Here is a 12,448-nt window from a genome sequence, read left to right on the forward strand (position 1 = left end):
GAGGATGCAGAGATGTTGTAGTGTGAGTTGGAAAGATTAAGCATGTGGGCAAATACAGTATAATGTGAATAAGTGTGAGATTATCCACTTCGATAGCAAAAATAGGAAAGCAGATTATTATCTGAATGGCTGTCAATTGAGAGAAAGGGAATGTTCAACAAGACCCGGTCGTCCTCCTCACTGAAAGTAAGCGTACAGGTGCAGCAAGTCTGCTATGTTAGCTTTCATAGCAAGAAGATTCGAGTATAGGAGTAAGGAAGACTTGCTGCAATTATACAGGGCATTGATGAGGCCACACCTGGAATATTCTGTGCAGTTTTGGTCTCCCTATCTGAGGAAGGATGTTCTTGCTGTAGAGGAAGTGCAGCAAAGTGATTCCTGTGATGGAGCACTGACATATGGGGAGAGATTGAGTCAGTCAGGATTGTATTCACTGGTGTTTAGAAGAATGAGGGGGGATTTCATAGAAACCTATAATACAGGACCAGATAGATTAGATGCAGGAAAGATATTCCTGTTTGTAGGGGGAATCCAGAACCAGGGCTCATAGTTTAAGATAAGAAGTGAGCCTTTTAGGACTTGGGTGAGGGAAAATCTCTTCACCCAGACATTGGAGAGCCTGTGGAATTCTCTGCCACAGAACATAATTGAGGCCAAGCCATAAGTGTTTTCAAAAAAGAGGTAGATGCAGCTCTTGTGGATAAAAGGATTAAGGAATATGGAGGGAGGGCAGATTAGGGCAATGCAGCACTAATGCAAGAGGAATGATTTAAAAGGAACACTGGTACTTTCTGGAACAACCACCCAACCACAGACATGACAGACTAAATGGCGTTAGGTGCTGTCATTGTTGTGTGATTCTCTGATTTCCAGTGTCCACTATGTCTTGCCTTTGTGGAAATGAGAAATGAATCAGTTAGGGAATGGTGCTTTCACCAGTTGTGGAATGGATGCTTCCGGAACAGGCTCCATCCTCTAAATGTGATATATGCCACAATGTTGGATGCATTTTAGTTTGATTCAGCTCTGTTCATAAATCTGTTTATCGGGGCTGCTCAAGGCTCATTTGTTGGAGTATTAACGTGACTGTGGAGACAAGGAGTCTCTGGAGCGGTTAATGATGTGAGCTCTTCATTCACTGACTCTAGGTGCCCATGTACTTTACTCCATTTCTAGGCTCAGCTTAAGAACAGCAATGTTGGTTTTAAAGGGAGCCAGGATCTCAAACTGCTTTGTCCGTTATTTTTAAAGAAATGTTGCACCCGCAGGGAACAATACAGCTGCACTTGGTACCTCATCCAACTAACCTTTTTTTTGACAAGAGTTGTTGTGACTCAGAAGCACAGCAGTGACACTTGTCTTCAATTGTGATGACTGTGGTAACATAGATTTCATTAAACTTTTGAGTTAAAATCTTCCTTGAAAAGCAAGGCCCTTCCACACAGTCTGTTTACTGGCAAATAATGTGGATGTTCTAAAGATTGAAGATTAGCTTGCAGGTTTTCTATTTTGGGTACAAAATTCCACTGGCAATGGCTCCATTCTGAGCATATATTCCAACATATATTCAGTTTACTTTACTTTCGCAATGGGCTATTTTAACTGTGTATTTGTCATTGTACTATGACCACTCCCTATATATTTGATTATATTCTTGTCCACAAGAAGAACTTGTTGCTGGTTGTGTTCCCATGTAACTGCTGCCCTCATCCTTCCAAATGTTTATGGTCTTGACTTGCCAGTGGTGTGGACAGGGGTTGTACAAAAACTATTCTGATTGTCTGATTGAGAGGCAAAAATTCTTCCTCATGGTCACATTTACTGACAATAACTTCAAAGCAGCTCCTAAAGGGTTATTCATATTCTGCTGATCCTAACTGCAGCAGTCCTAACTGCATCAGTGACTGGGGTTAATCAACCTCAAACTATTGGACTGAATAAGGCTATGTTTCTATGTACTTCTACTTTATACTTTCAGAGGATGGATGAGGGTGCTGTTGGAAAGGGCAACATTTATTGCCCACCTCTGACTGCCCTTGAACTGAGTGGCTTACTCAACCATTTCAGAAGTCTAGAGTCACATTGATCAGGTTGGGTAAAGACAGCAGTTTCCGTTCCCTAAAGGGCATTAAGCAGGCCATATGGGTTTTGACAACAATAACAAGAGTTGTTTTGGTCACTGTTGTTGGAACTAACTTCATAGTTTAATTAATTTAAAATTCTACCTTCTATTGTGGTGGGATTTGAACCCACAAACCATAGAGCATTAGTAAGATTACAAGTCCAGTGACATTACCACTGCACCACCTAAGATTATAATGCAGTGTTTCCTGTTCCAAGCATTTAGACATCTGGTGATGGTATTGCTGGTTTATTTTTTCATTTTGTTTTCTCTGTCCCTGTTTTTGTCCCCCTTTCCCAAATCATCTCTTGGAAGGACACTGAAAGAGTCAACTCCATTTGGTATCTTTGGAATATGGAACCACCTGCTGCCTTCTGAGGTGGAGCAGTGAAGCATTTGCAAGTCACAGATGGAATTGGAGAATAAAAAGTGACATAACTACTCGTTTTGCTTATTCCATATTGTATTTGCAGTGTGTTTGTTGTTAGCTGTAATTGAAAAAAAAGGACTGTGAGCTCAAAACCAAGTTTGATGCTTCAATATGGTCCTGAGGGGTGCCACTCTGGCAGAGAAGGTATGCTGAGGCCCCAGCTTGCTTGGGTGGGTGTAAATAAAAATCCTGTGGTATTATTTTGAAAGAAGTGTATGAGAGTTATCCATACTGAGTCAACCAATATTTATCTCTGTCTGCATCTCAAAAAACAGATGATCAGTAATTATTATATTGCTGTTTGTGGGAGCTTGATCTCTGGCATTTTGACATCTCTCCCTCGGAATACTAGTCGATTCTGACATACTGTCATTTGATTTGCCTGATCAAAGAGGGACTCAGCAATGGTGGGGGCAAGGGGGAGGGAGAAACCATTACTTAGCCAGCTACACTATTCTGATGCCTGCTTCATGAGGCAGTTTCCCTTGATTAAAAATTAACGCAAGACAGTTTGCAACTTTAAGGTCTCTGAGAATACTTCAAAATAAATTTATTCCACTTGCTTAAGCATCTGTAAGAGGAAGTCTATTTCCACCAAGTTCAGATTGTGTTACCAAACAGCAATGCATTGAATCAACTTCACTAAGTTTCTTTCTGCTATCCCCCATTAATTATTTTTCATTATTTTGTCAGGGGTAGACTTTGATGTTCCCTGTCTCCTGAACTAATCTGCTCCCATCACCTCTCCACAGGTCCTAGTAGTATTCTGTGGAATGAAGATCTTATGAAGAGAGGTTGAGTAGAATGTACTAATTGGAATTTAGAAGAATGAGAAGAGACTTCATTAAAACATGTAAGATTCTTAAGGGCTTGACAAAATTGGTGTGGAGAGGTTGTTTCTCCTTGTGAGAGAGTCTAGGACTAGGAAGCATAATCTCAGAGTAAGGGACTGCCCAGTTAGGATAGAGATGAGGAGGAATTCCTTCTTTCAGAGGGTAGTGAATCTCTGGAATTTTTAACTGCAGGGCTGTTGATTGTAAAATATATTCAGAACTGAGAGACATTTTTAATTAGGAAGGGGATTGAGGGTTCTTGAGAAAAAAGGAAGGAAAGTGAAGTTGAGCATTATTAGATCAGTCATGATCTCATTGAGCGGCGGGCAGACTAGATAGGCTGATGGCCTACTTGTGCTCCTGTCTTCTGATCTTACTGTCTACATGACCTTGCCCTGTGGTGGACAGTCACTCTCATTTTACCTGGGCGATACCAAGGCCTGCCTTTGCCAGTTGAACATTAAGAGGAGCTCACAGCTTCTTCTCTTGACCCACTCCTTCCATATCTTTGACCTTGTGCAGCAGTAATTATTTGGAGAAGCGTGAAAATAAATCCCAAGTGAACGGTGACTTTGCGCTTCGGCTGTGCCAGCTCATGGTCAAACCCATCATTGCTTCATGGAGCAGGCCAGTGTTTATCTCCAAAATACCAAAACTCCCAGTGTTGTTATTGGGACTTATTGCTGTAAAGGTGTTCGACATTTACATCAACAGATAAGTATAATTAATATTAATCGAACGTTGTATACAGTTATGAAAGCTTTGTAAAAGAACTGGAAATTAGGTTATCATACTGCTGCAGTTTTTTTTAAATAAATATTTTTATTGAACAAAAGGTTTTGAATTTTTTACAAAAATATATAATTACTACAAAATAATAGAACCATCTTGCAAAATAATAATAGTAAACTACTACTCTACTTCACAAACGATTTAGGAGAGAAAAAAAACTACACAAACTACAATTCAATAAATAACTAAATCAAAACAGTAAGAAACTAAATTAAATCGAGCTGAACCAAGGCAAATTAAATTAAATTAAATTATGTTGTTACGACACTCAACAAAATCCCACCAAAGCTCCCCATCGCCAGTAGCATCAGTTGGCATACCCGCATTTGTTCAGACTTCTTCCTCCCAGGGGGCCCTGGGTCACCAGACACAGTCCTCACCACTACACAAAGGCCCTCAACCAATATAGCTGATAAGTCAGCGTCTACAGAGGAACCTCGATTATCTGAATACCAATTATCCGAAAATCAGATTATCCGAAGGAGATCTCATGGTCCCGACAGAAACATTACATCAAAGTGAGTCCAACACTGATCGCGTCTTTTGTTTACAGTGATTAAAAGGCTGCGGAGAACAGTCCTGGACTGATGGGAGCGCAGGCACCGTCTCTAAACGACTGACCTCCCACTCCCTCTCTCTCTTCCCACTTCTTCCCTGGAGCTCTACACAGGCATGTACTCTGAACGCCCCTTCCCCAGATAATCTAACATTGGCCTGTACAGTGCAGAGGTGAAACCTGTCAAAATGTTGCAATGAAAAATTATATGTGTGCGTGCGTATGTGCGTGCTACTTGGAGACTCAACCCCCCCCGGGGGCTGATGGGAGTGGGGCAGCCGGGGACAGTGTTGGACGGGGTGGGGGGCAGACGAAGGCTCGTGTGCGCTGTGCTGCTGCTAGTCTCCTGAACAGGGAGCAGACTTAATACAAAACTCCAAGTCCCAGAGGAAAGGCATTTAGTCGATTAACCGAATAATCAATTATCCGAACAAAACAGTGCCCGCCCATCTCGTTTGGATAATTGAGGTTCCTCTGTATATGATTCAAAAAGTGGCGCCACGTCCTGTAAAAAAGTTCCATTTTCTGGTGCACCATACTTGTAAGGAAGTCCAGGGGGATGTGCTCCAGAACTAACCTACGCCACCCTGAGGGTCCTGGGGGATTTCTGACACCCAGCTCATCAGAATGTTCTTCCTCGCACAAAATGAAAGAATACTAAACAATTTCTTTCCATGCACATCCAAAGAGGGGAGCTTCAGCGAACCCAAGAGGATGGACACTGGATCTACCTTGACCTCAGTTCCCAAGACCCCTTCCAAAACACTTGCTGTAGCGCCCAATACCTACGAAGCTTGTGGCATGACCACAAGTAATGAGTAAGAGTACCAACATCTATTTACATTTGGGGCACATTGGGGATGCTCCTGTCTTAAATTTCGCAAGCCATCCCGGTGCTGAATAAACCCTGTGGAGTACCTTCAATTGCATAGTCTGCGTCCGATTGCAAATCAAAATCTTCCTTACGTTCTCCAAAATATCCTCCCACTCCTCTGGTGAGATCTTCATCCCCAATTCCTGAGCCTAAATTCTACACAGCCCCTCGATGTCCTTCGAGACACTACCTCCTAATAATTGATGGAGGGTGCTGACCAAGAGAGTGCACATGGACCGAAGCACTCTCCTTTCCATATCCGGCTTATAGGGACTAACTATTAATGTAGTCTTTTTCTGTATAAAGTCCCTAATCTGAAAGTAACGAAAGAGGTTCCTGCTAGATATGTCATATTTCTGGCTCAGCTGCTCGAATGACATCATGACCTCCCCATCAAATAAGTCTCTGAAACAGGAAACTCCTCTGGACTCCCAGAGCCAACAGCTGGAATCCATCAATCCTGGCCGAATCCTACCAATCCTACTATGGGAGTAAATGGGTAAGTTTATGTAAATTGTCCTCACTTTCTTGCATCATTCTCCATTCTTAAGCTGTGTTAAGGACAATTGGATTTCTGCAATGTTCTATAACAGTCCTCATCTTGTCCATGAACAACAGGTAAATGAGGGGGACATTTTGCCTGGGAGGCGTTGATGTCCATCCAGATGACTACAGGTCCTGGCAAGCCCAATCAGCCACATTGGATAGTAGGCAACTTAGTTGTTTTTTTAAACTCTGGAAAATCCACAACCCCATCCCCTGCGAAAGCTGCAATTTGGCAGGCTTAATAAGAGGCTGCCAGTGACATCAGATAAAAGAGCCGAGCCAACTCTGTAGCACCTGCCTGAACAGCATCAAAGGGAGCATTGGAATCGGATATAATAAACGAGAAAGAACATTCATTTTAACCAGAGCTATTCTACCCAACCAGGATATCAGAAGATCCTCCCAACGCCGAAGGTCCTATCTTCTCTAGCAAGTGCACAAAGTTAGCTTTATATAATTGATCAAAGGTCGGGGTGATAAAAATGCCTAAATACAAGAAACCTCCCTGTGACCATCTGAAAGGGAATCAGATTCCACCTCCAAGGTTGGGTACTCTAGTAAGACCCCCGACAAGCATGGCCTCCAATTTCATAAAATTGATTTTATATTCCAAGAAAGAGCCAAATAAATTAATCACTTGCATTAAATGGGGCACAGATATTGTCAGGTTAGTTAGAAAGAGAAGAACGTCCTTGCATAAAGGGTGGTCTTAGGCCTCCCTGATCCTACCTCCAGGGCAGTTATATCGGGGTCCTTCTGGATGGTCTCTGCCAACGGCTCAATCACCAATGTAAATAGCAATGGTGAGAGGGGGCACCATTGTCAGCTGCCTCTGCCAATACTAAAATTGTCAGACCTTATACCATTAGTGAGAACTGCTGCTTTAGGGTCACTATAAAACACTGCCACCCACCTGTCAAAGACATCTCCAAGGCCACTCCACCCAGTCAAACGCTTTCTCTGCATCCAGGAAGACTACCAAGCCCGGAATCAACCCTTGCTGGCACACCTGAACCATTTATGCACTCTCTTAATATTACTAGAGGACCTGCGACCCCTAATAAAATCTGTCTGGTCCTCTCTTACAATGAAGGGCAAGACATTCTCCAGCCTCAATTTTTGACAAAATTTTAAAGTCCACATTTAATAACGATATATACGAAGTTCAATCCTCTAGGGCTTTCCCTCTTTTGAGAATTAGAGAAATATTTGCTTCTCTCAAAGAGGATGGGAGGCAGTCCTGACTGAACGAATAATTGTACATATCCAACAATGGCCTGGCCAGCATGTCTATGAATTCCTTAAGTCCATCTGGGCCGGACATTTTACCACTCTGGAGCTGCCTCACCACCTCCTGTATCTCTTGGATTGTCAGAGGGGCATTCAAAAGAGACGCCTGCTCTAAAGTTACACCTGGGAGGTCCAAAGTCAGATAAAAGGACTCCACTTTGCCAATTTGTCCTCACATCCCTCTGACCAGTACAACTCAGAGTAGTACTTCCTGAATACTGCATTATTCTTCTTGGGATTACAGGTGATAGTACCAGCAAACTCTCTAATGGCTGTGAAAGATTGGGGTGGCGGGGGGGGGGGGGGGGATCTTCTTTCTGGTAAAGTTTGCCAAATATCTACTTGATTTATCACCATACTCAAATAACCTCTGTTTCGCAAAGGAAATCTCGCTTTTTACTGTCTGGGTAAGTGCATCGTTTAGAGCAGCCCAGGCAGCTGTAATCCACTGCAACTTAGTTACAGATAGTCTGTCAAAATATGCTGTTGCGGCTGCCTTCAGCCGAGTCTCAAGCATACACTGCTGCTCCCCTTTCTGTCACTTCCAAGTTGCTGAGTAAGAAATAATCAAATCTCTTGCATAGGTCTTGGCAGTCTCCCAGAGCACCGACGGATTACTGGCCGTACCAGAAATAATGTCCCAAAAAATTTTAAATTCCTGTGAAAAATACTCAATGAACTTGCTATCCTTCAGGAGGAAATGCATGCGCCAGTGCCGCGAGCCTGTCCCATCGCCACCGGCCTTAACCTCCATGTACACTGCCGCATGATCAGAAATGGCTATGTTCCCAATTCTGTAGGACAGCACTGAATTCAAAAAGTCCAATGGGGCAAAAAACATGTCAATCCTGGTATATCACTTATGTGGGTAAGAAAAAAAATTGAAGTCCCTATCCTCAGGTGAAGCCATCTCCCCACATCCACCAACCCCAGTTCCTTGTGCAGGTCCACCAGCTGCCTGGATTGGGGGGGATATACCCACGAGACTGCTAGGCATCCTATCCACATCTGTTAAAAATTTGAAGGGGTGTGCCGGGGTAATATACATTCAAGATCCCATATTCCTGTCCATGTATTAAAACTTTAAGGATCAGAAACCACCCATATTCATCCTTAATTTGGTCTCACAATCTATCTGTTTTGTCTTTTTAATATGTGGGAGTCTCCTTTTTTTCCTCTTTCTTTCTCTCTCCTCTCCCTTCTTTCTCCCCTCCTGTTATCCTTTGCTCTTTTATCATTCCCTTTGCGTTTCTCTTTCTTAGTAGTTGGGTTGAATGCACACTTTTAATTTTCTTGTTGTAAGACACGTGTTTTTTTTTGTATTTTGTTTTGTCTGGGTTTGGGGCAGCTAGAAAGAGCCATAGAGGTGTGAGTGGGTAGTATGAGCACCCCTGTGGGCAAGGGGGAATGTCTCTTTTTTGTGTTATATGTTGGTTCATTTTAGAAGCAGTTGTTAGAAATTTTGATTTGGTAGATTTTGTAATTGTATTTTCAAGTTTATACAAACTGTTTACTGTTTTCACTCAGCGCACTATAAATGGGTTCTTTCTCTCGGGGGGTCACGAGCTGCTTTAAAAGGCTATGGCTAACCGCTTGTTTAAATGGTGCACCTGGAACATTAAAGGGAGTCCTTCACCAACTAAGAGAAAAAAGATAGTTTCAAGCCTTAGAAAAAAGGATGATTAAAGAATTAAAAAAACACCCGGCTGAACCCTCCCTGCTGTAACTTTAAGTGCTTCTTATTGGTTAGATGTGTTTCTTGCAACAAGGCTACATCGACCTTTTCCTTTCTAAGGCTTGAAACTATCTTTTTTCTCTTAGTTGGTGAATGACTCCCTTTAATGTTCCAGGTGCACCATTTAAACAAGCGGTTAGCCATAGCCTTTTAAAGCAGCTCGTGACCCCCCGGGAGAAAGAACCCATTTATAGTGCGCTGAGTGAAAACAGTAAACAGTTTGTATAAACTTGAAAATACAACTACAAAATCTACCAAATCAAAACTTCTAACAACTGCTTCTAAAATGAACCAACATATAACACAAAAAAGAGACTTTCCCCCTTGCCCACAGGGGTGCTCATACTACCCACTCACCCCTCTATGGCTCCTTCTAGCTGCCCCAAACCCAGACAAAACAAAATACAAAAAAAACACACGTCTTACAACAAGAAAATTAAAAGTGTGCATTCAACCCAACTACTAAGAAAGAGAAACGCAAAGGGAATGATAAAAGAGCAAAGGATAACAGGAGGGGACAAAGAAGGGAGGAGAGAGAAAGAAAGAGGAAAAAAAGGAGACTCTCACACATTAAAAAGACAAAACAGATAAACCAGGCAAACTACAGAAAAAAACAAAGCAAACACGATTGTCCATATTATTTGAGCCAGCCAGTCTATTTTAAGGTGTCCAGGAAGTCCTTTGCCTTTTCTGATGAGTCATAATTAAAAACGGACCCTCCATGGCTGAAATATATTACTGCCGGAAATCTTACAAAGAACTGAATATTCAAGTCCTTCAGCTTCCTTTTTAACCTCATCAAAGTCTTTCCTCTTACGGATCATGGTCGCAGAAAAGTCTTGAAAGAACATACATAATTTTTGATCCTTTATATATCAGAGCCTGTGGATCCTTCCCCAGTGCCCTAGAAACTTCCAGCACCATTTGCTTGTCTCTATAGTGCTGGAGTCGCACTAGGACCAGGCGGGAGAGCTGGTCCAACCCGGGCCTGCGTACTGCGACATGGTGGGCCTGCTTGACCCGCACCCAGTCCACCCCGACTTCCAGCTTCAAAAACTGTGGGAACCATTGCTCCAAAAAGCCGATCAGCTGGCCTCCCTCTTCCTGCTCTGGCAGCCTGAACAAGAGATTATTCTTCTGACAGCCTCAATTTCTGAGGTTGTTGATCTGCTTGAGGAGAAAGTGAGGTCTGCAGATGCTGGAGATCAAAGTTGAAACTTTATTGCTGGAACAGCACAGCAGGTCAGGCAGCATCCAGGGAACAGGAGATTCGACGTTTCGGGCACAGGCCAGGATCTGCTTGACCTGCCTGTACCTGCCATTCCAGGGCCTGGACCCTGCCCTCTGAAGATTCCACTGTGGTTTTGGAAGCCGTGGCCCGCTGCTCCACCTCCACAATATGCCACCTGAGACACTGGATCTCCTCGTCATGCTTCTGCAGCACGGCCGAGATTGATTCAAGCCTGGCGCTGGTCTCCTCCATCGCTGAATCGATCTTCTCTCAGAGTTTCACAAACTCCAAGACCAGGCTCTGCTCCACAGGTAAGTCCCCAGGAGCATTTGTGGAGGCCGATGCCACGGCTGCATCCTGTACTGCAGGGTTGTATCCTGCTTGTTGCAATCCTCGCGGTCGCTTTCCCTTCGTCATTTTTGTTTCTTTGCAAAAAAAGCACTTAAACTAATAAATAGCAGTTCTAGCGGTCTAAAGCCAGCGATTTGCATCACAACTGAAACTATAAATAGCAGTTCTAGGTGGTCTAAAACCACAATGGGTAAAAAGGGAGGGTAAATGCACGACTTTGTCTTGGTTTTTCGGCAGAGCCCAGCAGGGCAGACCTACTGGATCACCGCCATCTTGGATCTCCTCATGGTGCCGCAGTTTAATGATAGTTTATCTAAATGGTTAGTGTCCAACTCCAGGGCATTTTCAGATATTAAAGACTTTATTCTTTCACTTTTTCTCTACCAGATTCCTCTCCTGGAGGGAATCGCCCACAGTGACGTTCCAAATGACCATCTCGTGCCCACCCCATGGGCAACCCTGGATCATTCAGCTTTGAGGCTTAACCTGTCCAAAAGTGGTGCCATTGTGATGATCCTTGTGAGGGAAGCTAATGAACGCTGAGAACATATCAATGGATTAGTAACAGGTGGAAGTGTTGTCTGTATCCAAAAAGGATGCAGGAGCTAAAACAGAAGCTGGTCCTCTTATGTTGATGTGCTGGTGTCCCTGCTTCTGAGCAAGGAGGCCTAAGTCACTGGAGCTCTTGTGGCACAGTGATAGTGTCCCTACCTCTGCACCAGGTGGCCTAGATTCAAGTACACCTCTTAATGCAGTACACCTGTCAAAGGTTGAACTTTAAAGAAAACACAAAAGGTAGTGTTTCCATTCTTACTCCTGTTCCTTTATTAAAAACATATTGATATACGAGAGAATTTCAGTTTCCTCTTCCTCTCCAGGATTCTTAAATACACACTCCAGCCAGCCGCCATCTCAGTGACAGCACAGTCTAACATCTGCATCGTCAACTTCATGGCTGAAATTTGATTTCAGGTCAACCTTTAGAATGGCCATTTTGCAGTTCTCTTCACCTTTTGGCACAATTTTGGCTCAAGGCTGTGGAGAGATCTCTGGACAGCTTCTACACATGTTTATGCTAGGATTGTTTATCATGCAGTTTTTAAAAAATTACAAACTATAGATGATTTTGTAAGGATAGTTTTAATAATTTTACATGAGAGGATTTATCTGAAAGTGTGTGTGCCTGTGTAGTGAGCAAATGGTGTAGTGTTTGTGCAGTGTGCGATGAGAGGCAGTGATGTGTATTGTGTGAGGGTTTTGTGAGTGTGTGTGGGGAACTTGGGGGATGCTTTGCCTTGCCGTGTATTGGACGCTTTGTATATGCTGGTAAGTGTGTGAGGTTGTTGTGTGAATGTGGGGATGAGTGTGCGCAGATGAATGAGTGAGAGAAAGAGTGTGTGGGGCTGTGCAGGTGATTGTGTAAAGTGGTAACCAGTCCCAAGGACAGAGCTCTTAAGACCCTGGTGAGAGCCCCAGACTCAGTAATTAGTACCTGTCTCAGGCCCTATCTAGGTGTCTGTGAGGGTATAGATGGTACATATGTGTGTGAAGGTACGTTTAAATGAATATGTCAGAGTGTATGGGGTGGGTGTGTGGGTTGTGTTTGCGGGTGTGTGGGATGATGTAGGCAGTGTGTATGTGGAATAGTGTATTTGGGATGTTGTGTGCTTGTGGGGTGATGACTGTGT

The 12,448-nt window shown here is 43.3% G+C and overlaps 1 protein-coding gene across 3 annotated transcripts in view; it reads left to right on the forward strand.

Annotated features, from left to right (window-relative positions):
* The window catches only part of LOC122562558 (small G protein signaling modulator 1-like), a 137,624-nt gene that overhangs the window by 50,188 nt on the left and 74,988 nt on the right, over window positions 1-12,448 (forward strand). Inside the window, exon 1 of one of the 3 annotated variants that reach the window (XM_043715490.1) lies at window positions 11,468-11,555. The exons of the other annotated variants lie outside the window; for them this stretch is intronic. Within the exon in view, the coding sequence (XP_043571425.1) occupies window positions 11,510-11,555 (46 nt within the window). The 5' untranslated portion in view covers window positions 11,468-11,509. Of the gene's footprint in view, window positions 1-11,467; window positions 11,556-12,448 lie in introns of those variants that run through there. 3 annotated transcript variants of the gene reach the window in all.

The sequence above is a fragment of the Chiloscyllium plagiosum genome, chromosome 25 (genome assembly GCF_004010195.1).
Source record: "Chiloscyllium plagiosum isolate BGI_BamShark_2017 chromosome 25, ASM401019v2, whole genome shotgun sequence".
Taxonomy (NCBI): Eukaryota; Metazoa; Chordata; class Chondrichthyes; order Orectolobiformes; family Hemiscylliidae; genus Chiloscyllium; species Chiloscyllium plagiosum.